Source organism: Equus caballus, chromosome 3 (assembly GCF_041296265.1).
Source record: "Equus caballus isolate H_3958 breed thoroughbred chromosome 3, TB-T2T, whole genome shotgun sequence".
Classification (NCBI taxonomy): domain Eukaryota; kingdom Metazoa; phylum Chordata; class Mammalia; order Perissodactyla; family Equidae; genus Equus; species Equus caballus.
Window position 1 is genome coordinate 60171443 of NC_091686.1, and position 21046 is coordinate 60192488.

General features: G+C 48.4%; 1 protein-coding gene and 1 long non-coding RNA gene across 2 annotated transcripts in view; one reads left to right on the top strand and one right to left on the bottom strand.

The window, feature by feature from the left end:
- Window positions 1-2502: 2502 nt before the first annotated feature.
- LOC111772867 (uncharacterized) lies at window positions 2503-8443 on the bottom strand. The gene is made up of 3 exons (XR_002806967.2): window positions 8337-8443; window positions 7565-7685; window positions 2503-2695 (listed from the first exon to the last, which is right to left on the bottom strand). It is a non-coding gene; the product is annotated as an uncharacterized lncRNA (long non-coding RNA).
- A 2256-nt stretch (window positions 8444-10699) lies between these two features.
- Window positions 10700-21046, top strand: part of SCD5 (stearoyl-CoA desaturase 5) — a 140818-nt gene continuing 130471 nt past the window's right edge. The window contains exon 1 of the mRNA XM_023637841.2: window positions 10700-11163. Coding sequence (XP_023493609.1) covers window positions 10932-11163 — 232 coding nt within the window. The 5' untranslated portion in view covers window positions 10700-10931. The remainder of the gene's footprint in view (window positions 11164-21046) is intronic.

Sequence of the window (21046 nt, forward strand, 5' to 3'; positions counted from 1 at the left end):
GGTTTCTGATTTTGTTTATTTTCCTCCTCCTAGCCTGCAGAGACTAGCATTTCCCACAAAAGAGGAATGTGTAAATAAATGGGTAAATTTATTGAGCAATGTGTGTTGTCTTCTTTTCAGGCAGGTTCTCCTTAGTGGTGGGAAAGATAGCCCCGGGCAGCCTTGCGATGTACAAAGGGAAGAGGAAACCTCTCACAAACTCCAGACCGCTCACAAAGACAATGCCAGTTGCCTCTCTCTGGGTCTCGTGCCCACTACCTGATCAAGTCCTGCCCAGGGAACCGGGGTACCACAATTGGCCAGCCCAGGTAGTGTACCCACCCAGTGGGAGCACTGCGACTTTAAGCCCCACCAGAACCACATGGACTGGTTCCCCAAAGGAAAGGGTGCAGTTTGGAGAAGAAGGGGAGAAGAGTAGGCCAAAACAACCCAATACCTCCAGCAGATGGCAACAGGGAAGTCACAGCACCAGGGTTCTGGATGAGGGATGCCCGGGTGCTAACAGTTCAAGCTCCTGGGGAGCCCACTCTCTCCCAATTACTACAAATGGTGTCTTCATGATGGACAGTGCAAGAGAGCACCTGAGAGTCAAGGAACTGGGTCTTAGTGTCTTCTCTGCCACTTCCTGTTATGCAAATCATGTGACCTCTTCCTGCCTCCATTTCCCCATCTGTAAAATGAAGGGTAGGACTAGAGATCTCTAATTTCACTTCTGGCTCTGGAAGTCTATGTTCCATTTACCTTTCCCACAGAGTCTTTGTATATTACCCACAAGTCTTCAGAAGAGATCGAAGCAAATTTGGATAAGCACCAAAGCTTTGAAGAAAGATTACAGAAACAACTCAGACCTATTTATATTTGGATACCTTTGGTCCTCTTGTAGAGTTCATTTCTAATCTGAAGAAAAACTAATGCAGTCCTTTCCTTGGTTGGAAATGAGTAGATAGGCATTAAAGAAACTGCTTGCAATTTGAGGACTTGGGACAAATATACTCACTTGGCCTTGAGGTCCTTAAGCAGTGAGTCCCTCTCAGTAATGAAATGTATTTCCGTGAAATTAACCTTTCTGCACACCTGTTCCCGCGTCAAGAATAGGCTACGTTTCATTACATGGGATACGCACAACGAACTAGTTTTTCCTCCAGTGCTGGAAATCTGGGTCACCCTTTTGACATTCCTGAACTCTGTTTACAAATGCCCCCTCCCTGCTAGAGAACAACGGGGGTCTTTGCTCTTTAAGAGCAGCCTGTGGTAATTGACACAGCAGGAAGCAAAAGAGGTCACTGAAACAGAAACAATAACAGCAGCTAATGCTGATAAGTAAAAAAGAGCCTCTCTACCTTTATCTGCCCTTGGAAACCAAAATAACTATCCTACAAGAAGACGGGGTGGGTGTTGCGGGGGAGGGGAGGGGAAGAACTGGCAGAGATGTGGGTGAAAACCTTGTCAATAACTGTCTTTCTTCTGTCACAACAATAGGGATTGTTCATTTATTTCAGAGAGCTGGGATTTGGGAGCAGGGGGAGAGAGAGAGTGGGGAGGAGTTTGGTTTGGTTTGTGGACCGTGTTTCTAGACAGATGTTGGTCAAAGAGCTATGTGGCGTAGGTATTCACAGATGTTAATGTGCCAAGACTGGATCTTAAAAGGGATGATTAGATTTCCTCCATAGCATTTGTTAGAGTTTGTGGCATACACTTCTTGTACTGATTATTTGATTACTACCTGCCTGCCTCCTGGACCATGAGTTCCAGGAGCACAGCCATGTACTCCTCTGTCCGTGGAGCTGACCTCAGGGCTGGGCTTCTGGAGGAAGCTCAATAAATAGATACTGAATGAAAGAATGTTAATTAATTCAAACTGAAGATAGCTTGGAAAGATGCAAGGGGCAGCATATCACTGACAGGAGAGACAAGTTTGGGTTGGTTTCATTAAGTAGACCCTCTTATCTGTGAAGTAGGAAGTAAGGTCCTCCAAATCCAGCCATGTCCAACACCCAGTTTCCCGCTGCCAAACTGCAGCCCCCCATTAGGAGTGGTCAGGAAATGTGGGAAGGGTCTTAGGCAAGACGGCTGGGGTTTGTGTCAAAAGAAAACCTCCTCGCTCTCTTCACATCCAAAGCAATGGAAGCATTCATTTTAGAGGAACGGGCCTCCCCTTGTCCACTGCTATAAAATCTCTGGGGACGTTTTCACAATCCACTTAGTACAGAAAGGGGAAGCCACCCTCCTGTGACTGGAGGAAGCCGAGAAGACTAATTCTCTACTAAGCCATGGCGTTGCTGTATCTCAAAACCAACTTCCAACTTGATGCTGCCCCAATCATTCCAATCTAAAGCCTATGAATGGTCTTCTCACCCTGGGGGCACAAAGATTGTTTACAGTGGAAACCGATGTCCACGCACCCCATCCAAGAGGCAACCTCTCCTTCCTGCCCCATTAACTCCACTGCGGAGCTCAAGCCTTCCTTGTGCCAGAGGAGCGGCCTTAGATGATCACCTCCGATAAAGCAGAGCAGGCGACTTTATTTCCCAGTTCCCTTCAGAGCGTGTGAATCCTGGTGCTGCTAGAATTCACGCCTCCAAGGTCGGAATCCCGCCAGCCCACTCAGATGTGCTTCTCTTTCCAGTCTGGGGCCCCCAGAAGCATCCTGGCTTCCAGGCGAGGCAGGCTTCAGAACTGCATGGAGTCCGTCTCTCTAGGAGGATTAAAAACAATAAAATACCCACATTATTCAGCACTTACTGGGTATCAAACACTGTCCTAAGCTCTATCCCTGTGAAGTAGGTGGTGTCTCCATTTAGCGCATGAGAAAACGGAAGTTAGATTCTTAGGTAAATTGCACAGAGTACCCTCAGCATGGCGCTGTCTTAATTCTTATAGTACATAGGATGAAACTCACGATCTAAGAGATTGTCATTGTCCCCAGATCACAGACTACTCACACTTGCTAATTCAGGGTGGTGGGGCCACACCTAAACCCAGGTTTTCAGATGCCAAACCTGGGTCATTTTCATAGCACTCTAGGTCCTATAGCCAAAATCTAAACTTCCTTAAGAAAAGCATACACAAGAGAATCGTTGTAAATCTCTAACTTCAAGAATGAATCTTTTCTCTTTACTTCCTTCCTAGAGCCCGCAATTTCTCCACAAATATTTTTGACACAATTATTTTTAAATCTTGGTATTCACCCTTCAAAGGAATACAACCTCAGCTAGATACCTTGCCAGGCTCACCCCCATCTCTGAGCCTTTTCTTATCCAATGATCCAACTGGGAGTCTCTGCCAAGTCCTTCTATCTTTCAGGGCCTTGCGCTGCCACCTCCTCTGTGAAGCCCTCCTGACCACGCCAGACCACATGCCTCATCAAGAATCTCTCACATGGCTTTTGTAGGTAGTGATACCGTCTAACACTTTATCTTCTGTCTTCTTTCTATCCCCTCCACCTGAAGTGACTTCTACTCCAAGGCACATACTGCCGGGCAGAATCCAGGCATTCCGGCCCTGAGGGTTTTGTCTCAGTGCAGCTCAGAGCTGCTCTTCGGTAGTTTGTATTTATAATCTTGTAACTTTCACTGACATTTGAGAGCTGGGACTTGTCCTTGTCATGGAAGACTCCCCCAACCCTTGGGCACCTGGTTTACAATCTTCAGCTAAATCTGGATGCCACCCTGTGTGATTCCACACTCCTGTGGAGGTCCTGTCCAGATCCCTCAGCCTCCTCAGCTCCAGGGACTGCTCCCTCCACTATAATCCTGTGGCCTCACCTTGGAGGTTATCACTGGGAACTCTCCCACCACTATAGGTCTTAAATCCCAAATCCCACTCTTGGAGCACAAATGGCTATTACTTCCTTTATTCTCTTCCCTAACAGACAGAAATCAGCCCAGCAGCTTCTTCAAGGCCTCATAGTGCCTCTGATTCCTCCACTATCGGTGACTTCTTGGCTTCCTTCTGATCACATTTCCTTTCCCGTTCTCCAGCCTGGACTCCACACAAACTTCTCTCTCACCAGCACTTCAATTACCTAGCTCTCTTGTCCTTCTATGTCCCAATCCCTACTTCAATCTGGATATTCCATCAGACCGCTGAGTGAGGCTGCGTCACCGTAACTGTGCAGACTGACGTCATTCTAAGTTCGTGGCGTCCATTCTTAGCTGGGCCCTTAATTTGGCTCAACAACTTTTTAAGTGCTCTTGGTCAGCTTCCTCTCTCATTCTGCTGGACAGCTGTTGGAAGGCTTCATCACTTTTCTCCAGCTCTCTACCAAATTCCCTCCCTGCTTTACCCTGAAGATGATCTCACCCTCTCATCAGAGCTAACAGGCCATCATGGCACCCTCCTTCACTTTACTGACTCACTTTATAAGCTATATCTGCCCTCATGCTCATTTCCTTCCAGTCTCCAAGGAAAAGTTATCTCTCTGCGTAAAGTTAAACCAACCACCTGATCACCTGATCTCATCCTGTCTAACCTTCCCCCCAACGCTAGGAAATTAGCTCCGTCAAGCATCCCCTTTCTCAAATTGTTGACCTTTGACCTTTCATTATCTGTCTCTAGCCAATAAATGTGTTCAAATTCCTCCCATCTAAACACTCACACAGATACATAGTCACCTTTGCCTCTCCATCCTTCTCCTCTTCCCTGCCAAGCTTCTTGACAATGTGAGGTCTGTTCCCATCACTCACTGAAAAGGCCTCAGCAAAGGTCAGTGACGAGCGTTGTATGCAGTGGGCTCTCCATTCTCCCTCTTTCCTAGCCTTTCTGTAGCATTCAGTATTGCTCTTCCACGCTCTGCTGATTCTCCTACCTCTCTCATCTTTCCTTCTCAGTCTACACCACTGGTTTCTCTTTCTTTGCCTTTCTCATAAACAGTAGTTCTCTAGAATTCTATCCTGAGTCCTTTTCTTACCACCCCTGGGCAACTGCTTCCACTACCATGGATTTTACTATATCGAACTATGACTAAATTGTCATCTCCAGCCTAGACCTCAGCTGGGCACCAGGCCTATATAGTCAACAACCTACTCAACAGCTTCAGGTGGACATCGAAAACAAGACTTCTTTTTCTTAACTTGCTCCTACTTCTTCAGTCCCAGTCCCAACAATGATGATTATAATGATTATGTGATGATGATGATGATTAATATTTGTATTAATAATACATGCCAGACACTGTTCTAAACCTTAGTTGCCACAAGAATACTATAAGGTAAGTATTATTATCCCCATTTTACAAAAAGGGTAATAAACACAGAGAGATTTAATCTCTCAGTAAGTGACATTGTCTTTCACTTGAATATTCCAGAGACCCAAAAAGAAACCTGTATTTTTTCTCCTCCTTCATGTTCAATCAAGCATCAAATCGTGTTGGTTCTTCCACCTCAGTTTCTCTGGCTTTATCCTCTCCTCTCCATTACCTCTTCTCCAGAATCTGTGCCTTTGCCTTACTGCTGACTCTCATCATCGCTTGAACAGAATCTTAAAATAGTGCCCTGACTGGTCTTCTTGCCTTCAGTCTTAGCTCTCTCTACCTCCAATCCAACCATTCTCCACACCTCTTCTAGAGCGGTCCTTCTGAAATGCAAACAATCACGTTATTATGCTGCATAAAGCCGCTCAGCGGCTCCCCTCACCTACCACATTGCTCTTTCTGCACAGCAGGCACTCAAGACACCCACCTCCCCTCATTGGCTGCCCACTGCATGACATTTCAACTTCATCTCCTACTGTTTTCCTACTTTCACTTCAGACATTCCAGACACCTCCCTAAATGCCAAATGCAAAAGCTTTTGCTCACACTGTTTTCTCTGCCTGGAATGCCCTCTGTCATTTCTTTGTCGAGTAAACTACTCATCCTTCAAAAGTGTGCTCTTGGGGCCAGCCCAGTGGCATAGTGGGTAAGTTCAGCATGTTCTGCTTTAGCAGCCCAGGATTAAGGGGTGCAAATCTGGACCTACACCACTCATCAAGCCATGCTGTGGCAGCAACCCACATACAAAATAGAGGAAGACTGGCACAGATGTTAGCTCAGGGCCAATCTTCCTCACCAGAAAAAATGTTTAAAAAGGTGTGTTCTCTAATATGGCAGCCAGTAGCCACTTGAGGCTAATCTGAATTAAGATGTACTGTGCAAAAAATCTAAACACCGGATTTCAAAGACATAGTGTGGACAAAAGCGTAAAAGTCTCAATAATTTTATAATGATTACACATTGAAAAGATAGTATTTTGGATATATTGGGTTAAGTAAAATATATTATTAAACTTTATTGTTTATTTTTACTTTTTAAATGTGCCTACTAGAAAATTTAAATTTACAGATGAGGCTTGAATTTGTGGCATGCATTGTATTTTTATTAGACAGCACTCCTTCAAAATCCTTATCTGGTAAACTTAACTGAAGGAGCAAAACTGAAAACTACAAAATGTTCTTGAGAGAAATTAAAGAAGACACAAATAAATGGAAAGACATCTCCTGTTCATGGATTGGAGACTTAATATTGTTAAGATGTCAATACTACCAAAGTGATCTCCAGATTTAATGCAATCTCTATCAAAATCTTAGCAGGACTTTTTGTAGAAATAGGAAAATCCATCCTAAAATTCATATGGAATCTCAATGGATCTCAAGTGGCTGAAACAATCTTGAAAAATAAGAACAAAGTTGGAGTTCTCATACTTCTTGATTTCAATACTTATTACAAAGCTACAGTAATCAAAACAACGTGGTACTGGCATAAAGGCAGACATATAGACCAATGGAATAGAACAGAAAGTTCACAGATAAACTCTTGAGTATACAGTCAAATGATCTTCAACTAGGGTGCCAAAACCACCCAATGGGGAAAGGAGAGGCTTTTCAACAAATGGTGTTTGGAAAACTGGATATCCACATGCAAAAGAATGAAGCTGGACCCTTACCTTACACCAAATACAAATATTAACTCAAAATGGATCAAAGACTTAAACATAAGAGCTAAAACTATAAAACTCAGAAGAAAACATAGAGGAAAAGCTTCATGACATTGGATTTGGTGATGATTTCTTGGCTATGACACCAAAAGCACAGGCAACAAAAGTGAAAACAGATAAACTAGACTACATTGAAATTGAAAACTTCTATGCATCAAAGAACACAATCGACACTGAAAAGACAACCTATGGAATGGGAGAAAATATTTGCAAAGCATTTATCTAACAAGGGGTTAATATCCAGAGTACATAAAGAACTCCTACAACTCAACAGCAGAAAAATCCAAACAATCCAATTAAAAAATGGGCAAAGACTAGAATAGACATTTCTCCAAAAATGATGTAAAAATGGCCAACAAACACATGAAAAGATGGTCGACATCACTAATCATTAGGGAAATGCAAATCAAAACCACAATAAGATATCACCTCATACCCATTAGGAAGGCTGTAATTTAAAAAACAGAAAATAACATGTTAGTGAGGATGTGGAGAAATTGGAACCCTTGTGCACTGTTGGTAGGAATGTAAAATGGCGTAGCTGCAATGGGAAATGGTATGGAAGTCCCACAAAATATTAAAAATAGGATTACCATAAAATCCAGCAATACCACTTCTGGGTACATATTCAAGAGAACTGAAAGCAGGATCTTGAAGAGATATTTGCACACCCATGTCCATAGCAGCAAAAGGTGAAAGCAATCCAAGTGTCCACTGGCAGATAAATGGATAAACAAAATGTGATATATACATACAGGGGAATATTATTTGGCCTTAAAAAAGGAAGGAAATTCTGACACATGCTACAACACAGATGAACCTTGAAGACATTGTGTTAAGTGAAATAAGCCAGACATAAAAAGACAAATATTGTACGATTTCACTTACATGAGTTATCTAAAGTGGTCAAACTCATGGAAACAGAAAGAAGAATGGTGGTTGCAGGTGATTACAGGGGGTAGGGAGAGAGAGAAATGAGGAATTCTTGTTGAATGTGTATAGAATTTCATTTTTGCAAGATGAAAAAGTTCTGGAGATTGGTTACACAGCAATGTAATCACAATATGAATTTATTTAACACTACTGAACTGAGCACCTAAAGATGGTTAAAATGGTACATTTTACATTATGTGTATTTTACCACAATTAAATATTTTTAAAAAATCAAGTTCCAAAAAAAATCCTTACCCAGATATCAACTCCCTTCCCCTGCCTTGGGTGAATTAACCACTCCCTCCTTTGTGCCTCCACTATACCTTGCACATATCACTTTTAGGGCTCATCACATTTTTGGTAATTATTCTTTTGACAGGATAAGGGTTACTGTCCCATGTGCCCCCATCCTGGGATGAGATGAACACTTACCCACTCTGAGGTCTTGACCAGAAGCTAAGAAAATATACTAGGGTCGTTGGCAAGATGGAGAAAAGCAGCCCTCATGGTATAATATGCTGCAGGGGACAGTCATTATTAGCAAGAGCACACCTTGTATCTGTAGGGGTCTCCCTCTAAGGCTAGATCTGGGGGGCCCTCTTCCTTCAGCCATCCTTTTGTAAGCAGGATCTGAAAGACCTAAAAAGCACTTCCACCCTCCCCCAACACATAAAAACACCCCCTTCTCCATCATGAGGACAACCGGCTGAAATGATCAGTCTCACCCAGTCCACCCCGTTGACGGGATGAGAGGAAGATGTTCATTCGAGATAGATTCTAGATAAAGTAGCTTATGTAATAGATAAGGTACTCAGGGGCAATTAAAGAACTATTTTGCTGCCTCCTCTGGCCTCTTTGTATGTATGCCTGATGCCTAATAAGAATTTCTTTCTTTCCGCTAATCGACTGGACCTTCCTGCCCTTCCAAGGTCATAGCCAAGAGGTTACATTTGTTTGATCTGTCTTCCTTGGGTCCCTAGGCAGGTCCCTAGGGCAGGGACCATACCTTATTCTTCCATGTATCCCCAGTGTCCACCAGTCCTGGCACATAGCACGTGCCCAATAAGTGCCAAACAAATTTAGAGAGAGGGTGGGGGGAGTCTCTACAATAGCCCAGAGGGATGCTTTCGGTAGAGCAACTAGTCCACCCCAGAGAGCAAGGACAGTCTGAATAGAGAGCTACAGGGAGCATGTGGGTCTGGTGGGAGTGGGGAGCAGAGGGAGCATGAGAAGAAAAAGTGGTTCATTATGAAGCCAAGGTTGAGCAGGTTGATGAAATTTACACCCAGTTTCATGTTCCATTGTCTCACTAGTCATCATACAGTGCCGACATTTATCTGGTCCCCAGGCAAATTTCCTTTCATTCTATAATTTCAGCTCAATCTGAAGCAACACCATAACGCCGGCTCAGTGGCCCCCATTCCACAAGCCACATACCTTGCTTCAGTTTTAAATTAGACATTGTTTTATCTGGCTGACTGGACTGTTTCAGGTCTGCTAACAATAAGATGATTATGTATGGCCCTTTCATGCAGTCGGTTCTTTGTAATTTTTTTTTTCCTCTCCAGGAATCCTGGAAAGGATTCCTAACAATGGTTAATCCAAAAATCAGCTTTATTTGTCAACATAATGGTATCCCTTCAAACTCATATTCATAGAATTTGCAAGCTGGAAGGAAAAGTAAAGATTAGTTCTGTTTCCCTGGTAAGGAAATTTGTGCCTAGAGAGCCAAGTTGGGTCACAGTGAGTTAGAACGAGGACTCGGGGCCCTGGGCTTCCAGTCCTGAGCCCTTTTCCTTCTGCCACCCACCTGCGGGTGCAGCCACACCTGCTTGGCACACGGCTAGCTCACCCGTCTCTGCTTTTCTGTAATTTCTGCAATTAGGGCTCTCGCTGGACAGCTCTAAATTATCTGCATTAGGAGGAAAGTAATGAGCAGACACGAATTCTTCAAAGTTTTCAAGGTTAATTTTCCTTGGAACGTTCTGGGTGATTTTTTCTTTCTAAAGTCCCCTTCTCAACGGTGCTGACATTTGAGGTATTGTTCCATCAGCTGAGCACTAAGGAGCCAGTCCAGAAGTGCGCTAGTTAGCAGAGGATTTGCCTCAAAGAGCTGTGCATTGGGCCGGGCACTGTTGGCTACTAAGCAGCCCCCAAATCATTTGTGTTATCATTTAATAGGGACTAACTGAGCACCGTCTGTGTGTCTGTCTGCAGCCGCCTGATTAAAGAGAGCGGCTGCCTCCATCCCTCCACGAAGCGGCAGACACAGGGACTTCTGAATCTCATCTCGGATCTGGCCTTAACTTGTATTGCGACTTCGGGCAAGTATTTTAAATTCTCCCAACTCTGGTAGCCTGTGGCTTCAAAAGAAAAAAACAATCTTTTCAAAAGGGAAAGGTATTTTTTGGAACTGGAGAAACAGACACAACAACAACAACGGAAGTGCTGTGAGACGCTCACCAGGACCCCTGTCCCAGGAGCCACATGCCAGCGACCCCAAGGCAGAGGCTGCCAACAGCCTACCCAGCGGGCTCCCCAGTTCGGCTCCGGGGAGCCCAGGCGGCGGAGGCCAAGGGGGAGCCTTTCTCTTTAAGAGCCCCACGGGCGATCCTGATTGGCTGTAGCTATGCAGGTCTTTCTTCCCCGCTCCCTCCGATCGCTCCCTCCCCCGCCGCGGTCTCCGCTCTCTTTGCACACCCCTCCCCCCTCCTCTGCACTCACCCCCCGCCCCCCGCCCCCCGCCCCCCGCTCCCCGCTTGCCTCTCCTTCCCGGCGCCGAGTTCAGCCTGGCCAGCGGCATGGGTGATACGCCAGCAACAGATGCCGGGCGCCAGGATCCGCATCCTTAGGCCAAGCTGAACGCCTGAAGAAGAGAGAAGGAACCGGAGAAGGGCCGGGAAGGCGGGCGTGGAGGTGCGGAGAGCCCCCCCAAAGGCAGAAGCCCCCGCCCCCACCGGAGAGCTCCGCGCCGGCACAGCGCCCGCCTGCTGCCGCCGCCGCCGCCGGCGCCCCCTCGCTCCAGCCATGCCGGGCCCGGCCGCCGACGGGGGCCAGGTGCCCTCCTGCCGCGCCGCGGGGGAGACCCGCGCGCGGGGCGAAGGCTCGGGGGGCGGCGGCGGCCGGGGGAGGCCGGGCGCGTGCGGACAGCGGCAGGACATCGTCTGGAGGAACGTCGTCCTCATGAGCCTGCTCCACTTGGGGGCCGTGTACTCCCTGGTGCTCATCCCCAAAGCCAAGCTGCTCACTCTGCTCTGGGGTAAGTGCCGCCGGCGCCCCTGCGCCCCGGGCCCCGCGGGCGGCCTGCAGCGGCTCGCCCTCCGGGACGGGCAGGTATTTCTGTGCCGGTATTTCAACTTCTGCCTCCCCCGCTGGTCGCCCGAGGAGGCGCATTGCCGGCCCCCGGTGGAGAGCGGGAGGGCCCTGGGGTCCTGCGGCGGCTGAACCCGGCCTCCGGGGAGGGCAGACGGGCGGGACGGCGGTGTCGCCCGTGCGGGGCCCGGGGGCTCTCCTGTCTGCTGCCTCTCAGCTTCTCAGTCTCCTCCGCCGGCCACGGACCTTGGGGCCGAGTTAAGGACAAGAAAGGGATGGAGGGAGGTGGAGAGACCCGGCACAGGAACAGTCTTGATTGTCGCGCACGAGTGGAAGAAACCAGCTCCCTTCCTGCCCCTGCAGGGCCCCTCTCCCTGCCCTCTCTGTGACCCTCCTCTGCCCAGTTGCACTTCTGTGATCCCAGAAGTTTCTCTGCGAGCAGACCGAGCCCACAGTGAGAGCGCTCTGGCCCCAGAACAAAGCTCTGACTGTGGCCGTGCAGAACCCCCCCCCCAGGCCCTGTAACCCCCGGCTAGTGCGGGTCTGCCGCCCGCACCTGTGGCTCTCCCGCCACCCTCCTTCCTAGCACCCCCACCCCTGCTGGCAGCGGAGGGAGCCCAGGAGTCGATCCCCCCACCCCCACCCCGTCGGGCCCCAGGAGCTCAGTGGCTCCCCGCATGGCTCCAGTCGCTGACCTCTGAACTACCTCACAGACCTCTTGGCCCTAGTAACCGGTTTTGGCATCAGTCACCGAGGTGGCAGTAACCGGGACAAAAGACGCAGGCATTGATGTCTTGGGCTGAGAATTTGACTGGGTAATCCAAGAAGCCCGTTCAGCTCCCGTTTCTGACATCGCCAAGGAGTGGGGGCGGGAGAAATACAACGTACTTTCCTTTCCAGAGAGGAAGAGGAAGGAAGGAAAAATGACCTCTTTCTGCGAAGCTCTTATTTGGCGTAGTGCCAGCTTCAAATGCCTAGGTTGACACCCGGGCCACTCGGTTCCTATCCTTTGCTTGAAGCCCTGCAATCGCTGCTCTTGGACCCATCGGGAACGTGGGCACCTCTTAGGGGGGTGTGGCTGAGCTGGCAGAATTGTGGAATGGTGAGAGGGGCAGAGGTCTTTGGGAATCATGAAGCCTTTTAAAGTCCCCTGGACGCTTTGGGTAACCCCCCTGCTCAGGCCTCCCCAACTCAGTGCACCGCCTCGATTCTGTGGTCTTTTCACCATCTTCTTTGTTACGTGTTGCTTTAATTTTTAGTCTGCCTGTCTTCTTACCTCATCTCCAAATGCCTAGAGTGTAAGATATTCAGCCATTAATTCATGGACACACTCCCACCCTGCCAGCGGAAGCCCTTATTGCTCCAGAGCCTTCCTGGACCTCCTCCTTCCCCTTCCAGGGGCAAGACTGGGCTGCTGGACTTCAAAGCCCACCTGCCTCCAGGGGATTGGGGCTTGTCCTTAATAGCTGCAGTCTGAGAGAGAGCTCAGGGAGGAGTGAGCACTTAAAATATTATCTTACATGCCTGGAGCTCCACAGGGCCCTCAGGCTCCACTCCTTACAGCGAACCCCACTCACCCTGGCACCCCACCAGCAGCCACAAGGACAAGGCCTCCTCTCCAGGTTTGCCAAGTCACCTCTGCCCTTTCCAGGCCGCTCTCTGTGGTGAAGACAGAATCTTTGTTCTGAAAGACCTTGGCCAGAGGACACCTCCTTCGGCCCCAAACTCCTCCAGCTTCCTGGGAGAAGTCAACACACTGCAGGAATCTGGTTTCCCCTTTGTGGGTTATGTTGCCAAACTCCATCCTTGTACCTCCCTGCATAGTCTTCTGCCTCAGCTATTTTTCATCAGCTCCGTTGTCTGAATCCTGATTCTCTCCCTACCTCTCCTTCTTTGCCTCTCCACCACCCCCCCTCCAAAAAAAGAAAAAGAACAGACAATCGTGGATGTTGTAGTTTTAAGGTCTAAAATTGTGACCTAGAAACATTCCAAACAAATGAATCATATTTGATGGATATCTTGTGAGAGAAGAAATGAGGGACTCAGACCAGCTAAGACTGGTACTGCTGATGGCTAAGATACATAGGGCAAGCGGAAGACTAGGGGCACCATTGACTCAGGGTTAGTTTCAGTGCAAGTCCTGGTGCCTTGACCCCCAAATTTCCTCCCGCTGGATGCCCTTTTCACCACCTCCCCCACTGGCTCTGTCTAGCTGGAGGGCTGAGTTCATGCACCAGTGGGCTGCTCGTCCACTTCAGGGACCTGGGTTGTCAAGGAAATAGGCTTACCCATCCATTGCTTGCCACCCTCCACCCTAGGTGAGGTTGCCCTGGAAACAAGGGGCATCCATGCAGTGCACCGAGCAGAGACGTGTTCGTTGTGCAGTGTGCGGAGAGTAATTTGCATGGTGGTAAAATGTCATCCATGAGAGATCCATCAAGTTGTTTAGTCCGACCTCCTCCACTGCCTAACGCCCCACCTTTTCACGACTCTCCTTGGGGCCAGAGCCAGTTGTTTTCCCTTCTCATCCTTGCAGTTTTCTGAGTGGGCAGGCTGTCAGAACAGAATGCTCTTGGTGCCCACAGGTCCTGAGAGATGAGTTTATGAGTTTCAAGGACAGAAAACAAGCTCCAACTGGAGTTTTGCCTGAAATCTTCACCTGAAGGCTTGAGCTCACAAAAGTGCCTGCTTTGATGGTTTTTGGTCAAAGGGGTGGTCAGTCCGTGGCCTGAATCCCACAATGAGTGAAACAGGGCACTGAGGGGTGGCAGTCATGGTATGGGGCCTCCTTCCCCGGGAGCTTTGCCCTGACTGTCTCCAGGCATTCTGGCTGTTGGTTTCCAGAAATGTCAGGGACTTTTCTGGTTTCTCTCTGAATGTTGTCTGAGTCCCCTAAATGTGTCCCATGGTGACATCATGGTTTTTTTTTCCCTCATGGGACAACTTCAGTGACAGTACCAGGCATGAAAAGCAGAAATTTGCTTTGCTGCCCTCTTCTATCCTGCCCCGGAGCAAATGGGACCATTGTTCAGGCAGCTACGGGATTTTCTGGTGCAGTTCTGGTTGCTGGAGCATCTGGACCACCCTGAATGGGATTCAGCCTAGGGTGAGGAAGCTGAGAGGTGGCAGGGATTACCAAGGCAGTCTGAGAGAGGGAGGGTCACGAGAGGCTGGGGTTTGGAAGGTACTGGTCTACTGGTCAAATTCTGTCCAGTTCTAAGAGTTGCCCAAAGATGAGCTGCCCTCTCTCAGGCGTTGGGTACCCTCCATCCACCATTTGGGATGGTCCTGATGTCTTTGTTGGGTTGTGCTGCTTTTTCCATCAAGTCCCTAAAGTTGTCGGGGAGCCCCAAGAATGTGCGGCCATGGACTTCTGTCTTGCCCCCAGGTTGTCTATGGTGAGCAAGGCTCAGGGCAGAGATGGGTCAGAAGGTGAGTCTCTGCTCTCCTGCTTACTTACCAGCTGCATGGCCTTGGACAAATTAACTAACATCTCCAGACCTCTCCTTTCTTACCTGTAAAATGGGTATATTAATAGTACTTGCTCACAAGGTTGTGAGAATTTAATTGGATAATATATGTAAATCCCTTAGCACAGTGCCTGGCCCTCGGTTGGGTTCACTGATTGTTAGCTGCCATTATTATTCCTGGTCCTAATACTGGCTCTTTTTCTTTAGTAGAAGGAAAAAGGCCCTCTTGCTGCACAGTAAGTTCTGCAAAGTGGCACAGAACTTGGCTTCCTTGCCCCTCTTGCATGGAAAAGATTGCTCTGGCTTTGAAAACAAGAGTTCTTTCTCAAACTCCCCAAAGAGAAATGAACACAAATGCCTCCTGTGCTTTCTCCCTCCCCCGTAACCTTCTCTTTCATTCTCTCTTCCTTCTGTTTTCCTCCAAAAGGCCACTGTTTCGTAGATAAGAATCTTTCCATTCAGCTGACAATTCACCTGGTCTTTAGTGTTTTCTTTGGTCTTTTTGAGCACAGCCAGTTGCAGTTGCTGTAGAAACAGGGCCAAATGGTTCCTCTAAATCTCTTAGGGTCTCAGTTTTGACTTCTTTTCTTCTCCATCCTCATCTCCTTGAGCCTTCTTAAAAAAAAAAAAATCCTTAATGCTCAATTAAACTCCTAAAAAACTGAAAGACGTAAATGAATCTTCCTTTTAAACCCTGTAATTCCCAGCCCATTGTTGTTGGAACTCCTGCATTTTTCATAAATGGGCAAGCACTAAGAGCCTCCCGCATGGCTGGAGTGCAGCGAAGCTGGAGAGGATAGCGTGTGGTTTGGGGGCTTAATATCCCCAACAGGTATAAATAGAGCTTAAGGTTAACCTTATTAACTCAGTGTTTTCTGCAGCTCGTCAAGGTCCCTGCGGACTGCACTGTGATCGTGAAATGAGAGACAGGGCCACAGAGTAGAAACCAGGGCTGGAATCCTGGCATTGCCGCTCAGTTCATCCTCAGACACGTCCCTTTCTGCGTCCTGAGCTTCGGTTTCCTCACCTGTGCAATGTGGACAGTGATACCGAGCTGAGAGTTGTTTTAGGAATTGAGTATGTGTTACAGTGCCTGCCAGAGAGTAGACGCTGAATGCTGTCTCTTATTATTACCTCCCATGATGGGGTCTACGTCATGACACCTGCACTGGCGTCATCGTCTGTCTGGGGCTTGGAGTACTCCTGGCTCAAATATAAGGCACAGTCTTTAAATCTAAGTACTTGATCATGACTTTGCTAGAACGTTTTAGTTCTCGTCTTATCTAGTTCTGTGTGTTGGATAAAATTACAAGAATTGCTTGGAAAAGCCATTGATAGATTTACAAAAGAGTGACACAGCCGTGCTGGGTTTTTTTAAGGTTTTCCAAAAGACGGTGTCGTCTTAGGGTGGCATTGTTCTTGCTGAGCGTTTGACATTGTGTAGTCACTGGCCTGCAGTCTGCCTGTCCCTCTGCTGTGACATGTCACGTTTCTGTGGAAGTGCCACAATTCTGGGGTTAAGAGTGTGGGCTTTGGAGTCAGAGGGTCTGGGTTCAAAGCCCAGATCGCTAGGTCAGCCCCTGGCAGGTCACTCACGCTCCCTGACCTCAGTGTCGCCAGCCGCACCGTGAGGAGAACAACAGTACAGCCAGCATCAGGGTGGAGCTGGAGCAAAAGGAGGTAGCCCGGTGAAGTGCCGGCCTGGGAGCCGTGCACAGGGAGTGACGGCCTTCCTGCCTGTCACACGTTCCGTGGTGCTTCCCTTCACTCCTTCCCGTCCGTTAGCTCATCCCTCGGAGGCTGAGACTGGTTCCCGCCCGCCCCTGCTTGTCAGAAGCACTGGTCCTGGGTAAAGGCAGTTTGTCTCCCATTTTATTTCTCCTGGCAATGGATTGGTGGCCACAACAAGTACCAGCTGTCCCCCTCATAAGTGCCCGTCGTTTGTTCCTTATGTGTGTGAATGGCCACGAGAGAGACCCTCACACCTGGGGGGATACGTCAGTCACATATTCGTTCATCAACTAATTCAGTCATTTTTTCTGTTCCAACGATTGTCCAAAGTGGCTGCACATCAGAATCACTTGGGGATCCTTTAAGATTTTCAGATGCCTGGACCTCCACCCAGACATACTGAAGTGGAATCTCTAGAAATGGTGCCCTGGCTTTGTTTTTTTTCAGCCATTCACGTTTCTGATGCACAGCTGGACTGAGAACCATGATTTAATTCCCTTATTCAATAACAATTATTACTCACCCATTACCTGCCGGGCACTGGCAGCATCCCTGACTTCATGGCACTGAGAGGCCAGTTAGAGAGACAGACAGGTGCGCAGGTGATAGCCGCGCAGGCAGCATTAGTGACAGAGCACTGGCTCGGGGAGCTGGGGAGGCCCCCAGAGGAGGTGGGCAGGAGGCGGGTGGCTGGCTGGTGGAGGGATTTGGGTGAAATGGCATTGTAGCCACAGACAACAGCATGGTCACAGCTCCCAAGGGGAGATAGAGCAGGCTGGTTCAAGGACCTGATGGCTCAGTGAGCCCGGAGGTGACCGGGGGTAGGACCAGCAGGACCTGAAAGAGATAAGTCTTGTGGAAAGCTGCCCTTCATCCTCTGCCTGACTTCCACCGCCTCCTCTCAGCCATCACACACACCGACTTCTACTATGACAAGTGGGCTGGAGCCCTGTTTCTGGACCAGACACTTCCCAGAGGGATGAGTGAATCTGAAGTTTCTCAGGAAAGACTCTGGGGCAAGCACCTTGGAGCAGGTGTGCAGTGGGGCCGGGCACTTCCCTCAGGCTGGCCAGAGCTGAGGGGAGGCTAGGAGGAATGTCTCAGTTGGTCATTGATTTCACAGACTCGGAGGTACTGTCCCGGGACTAAATTACTAGCATGCCCCAAGGGTGTAACAGCACAGGCATAGCAGACCCAGCTGAGTCCTCCACGCCCTTTCTTCCCTCTTCCTACTCTTTCCTGTGTTGCTGAAAGGTACCTGTGGGGGGGCTTGTTCCCACCTCGCTTGCTCCCTTGAACCCAGGTTTGAACAGCTGGTTCTCCCTAGCCCACATTTCAGGGCTGGCCGGTCCTACTCCCCATTTCTGCAGTTGGAGTCACTGCAGGGTCTGGAGCTTCCTAGGAAAGATTGGTGGGCTTTGTGGGTTCCGGCAGGCTGTGGTCCATGGACCAGCAGCGTCAGCATCACCTGGGAGCTTGTCAGAACTAGACTGCCAGACCCCATCCCAGGCCTGTTGAGTCAGTACCTGCATTTTAATAAGATCTCCAGGTGAGGGGCTGGCCCCGTGGCGCAGTGGTTAAGTGCACACGTTCCGCTTCAGTGGCCCAGGGTTCGCCGGTTCAGATCCCGGGTGCTGACATGGCACTGCTTGGCAAGCCATGCTGTGGTAGGTGTCCTACATATAAAGTAGAGGAAGATGGGCATGGGTGTTAGCTCAGAGCCAGTCTTCCTCAGCAAAAAGAGGAGGATTGGCAGCAGATGTTAGCTCAGGGCTAATCTTCCTCACCAAAAAAAAAGATCTCCAGGTGATTCATCCACATGCTAAAGTTAGAGATGCACTCCCAACCTCACATCCGGCCACAGGCTGATAATTGAGAGAAGCTGGACATGAGTGGGATGTAGCAAGTCTGCCTTCTTCCTTTTAATGGCCTCCTCCCCTTGGCCTCCCCTCCTCCCCTTCTGCCTCCTTGTAGCTTATTTTAGAAGATGTCGGGATCCTGCTCCTCTTGCCAACAAAGGACTGTTGCTAAAATCATTCAGCCAGCAGCAGCAATGTTTAATTCATGGGCTAGAAAATTAATTTTATTTTCATGAATAGAACTGGGGAAAAATAACAGGAGACTCTGTGCATGGCCCTTGGGAGTTCAGCTTGTCTATTTAACAGATGAACTGGTAAAGGTGAGGAGACCTCCAGGGACGGCTGCCTTCCACAAAATTGTGAAGCAAATCCTATTGGTTAGGATGCTTTTGGCCTCTGGGAGCGTCAAATGCCTTAAATAAAGACAATTTCTAATTTCGCTGATAAGAAATCCTGAGGTAGGACGCTTCTGGAATGGCTCAATCATGTCGTCAAAGAGCAGGTTTTGTTTCTGCTGTGGTGGCTCTGTCGAATTTGGTTTTCCTCATGGTTACAAGATGGCTGCCAGAGTTCCAGGCAGCACATGGAGTTACAACAGTGTCCTACAGAAGAAGAGAGAGGCTGCTCCTTCCTGAAGTGTCATCGGAGAGAAGATCTTTCCTGTTCACCTCACAGCTGATGTCCTCTCAAGTCTCACTTGCAGGACTGTGTCACGAGCCCCTTGTTAAACCAATCATTGGCAGGGGATTCAGCCTAGTCAGGGCTGGCCACTGAGCCACGTGAGGTGGCAGGCAAGAGCCAAAGAAAGCTCAGCCTCTGCTGGAAGGAAGAAGAGGGCTTGGCTGCTGCGACAGCCGACACCTCTGCTCCAGCGGCTTCCTCCGCTCCCTCTCATGACTTCTCCTCTTTGGTGTCAGCTCCATTCCCTGGAAAGGCTCTGGTTTCTGTGTTTTCTGTTTTTGCCTGCTCTTTCCTTCTACTCCCTACCCCCTATGCTTATCTCGAATTCTGCTATCATTACAGTGAGTCGTAAACGTCTGCCTTTCCCATGGGACTCTGAGCTCTTCGACGGCATTTCTGCCTCCCTGGGACGTGGCACACAGCCTCTGCTCGACATGTGTGCACTACACATTGTTGGGTGGCTACAGTGTGCTGTGGATGGACAGATGCGGTGTTGGGTGAAGTTTAATGAATGAATGAGTTTAATCACTGTGTGGCCTTTCTTTCTAAAGGAAGTTTGCAGTTCACCCCTTAACTTTAAAAACGTCTTTTCCCCTGTTAGAGAACTTTCTGTGTGGTTTGGGGGGAAGGACTAGGGAGAGAGAAGCCTTTCTCAGTGACCCAGAAATCTGCACGGCCTCCTGCACCTGTGTCCTTCCCCGGAGTGGCTCTGACCTCGGCGGGAGCTTGCAGAGCTCTCTGAGGCTCCTTGGGGTCTTTGTGGGGTGAGGTGGGGCTGGGGAAGCTTGCCCTGGGCACAGGGAATTGTCAGATCCCCTGTGGGAGAATTGAATTAAAAAGAAAAAGATGGAAAACCAGTGACTTAGAATGCATTCTTTGCCAAGGTTTTCTATAGTGACACAATCTCCCTGACTGATAGTTTTCTTGATTGGTCATTTTCTTCATCTGTCAGCTGACACAGAACCTCAGCGATGAAGTCACAGCCAGGCTTCTCTTCTCTTGCTTCAGATTTTACTTAAAATGGCATTTAAAAGTCCACTTAATCTCACCCAGCAGGTACTATTATTTGCACAAACAACCTAGAAAGAAGCATCTTACTTAGGAGGAAGTTGCTAAGTATGTGTTCAAGGAAGCAAAGCACTAGTTTTTGGGGAGAGATTTTGGAAAACCGTGTTTCAAGTGCAGCCTTGGGGAAAGTGTAGAGCAGGGTTGTAGCGTAGCCAGTGTGTAAACCTTCGCATCAAATACTGCGTGTAAAGTGCCTGCTTAAGGTTAGTGCTCGGTCGATGTCGCCGCGGGGGTGGTTGGGGGCTTGTACTGGGAGCTGGTCATCGCAGAGCTCTCCAGACATGGAGGTGACAGTGATGTGGTAATCAAGGTCTTCCGGGATTGTGGACGTTTTCTGAGATTGCCTTTAAAATGGGGAGTGGGGGAGGGGAATCAAATACCAATGGTTTTGAAATGAAATGAGATAAGAATAGAGTTTAGAACTCAAGTTTAATTAATTTTCTTCCTATGTCACTGTTACGTGAATATTGTTATACACTTGCAATTTCACTGTGTTGCTTTTAGCGTCGTTCCCTGAAGAATCAATGGCTTATGAATGCAACCTGTGACCTAAATGCACAAGGCCATCTCCCATAGCATCCTCCTCCTCCTCATTCAAAAGCATTTATCAAGCAAGCAATTAATTTCTTATGGTCCTGAGCCAGGCCTTGTGTGAAAAAACAAAGATCTGGGCTCTACTCTCCTTCCTTTTATAACTCAAGGGAACAGCTGTGATTTGCCCCCAGTACTGTAACCAACTTAATGTTCTCTTGGCATGGGTAGACAGTGGAAAATACTCTTACTTCTTTGAAAGTTCCATGCATGAAATTAGAAGTGAGTTTCTAAAAGTTAACTGCTTCGTGGAGTAGTTTGTCAACCCACCCCTCTAATGAGTATGTTCGTAAGAAGCTTGCAGATGGTTACAATGAAGCTCATCTCTGTTCTCAGCCGATGACTCACTTGAGTGTCCCCGAAAGCGTTCGTTTTGCCCTGGAGTCTCTATAAGCAGAGGGAGGTATTTATTAGCAAGTACAAATAATGC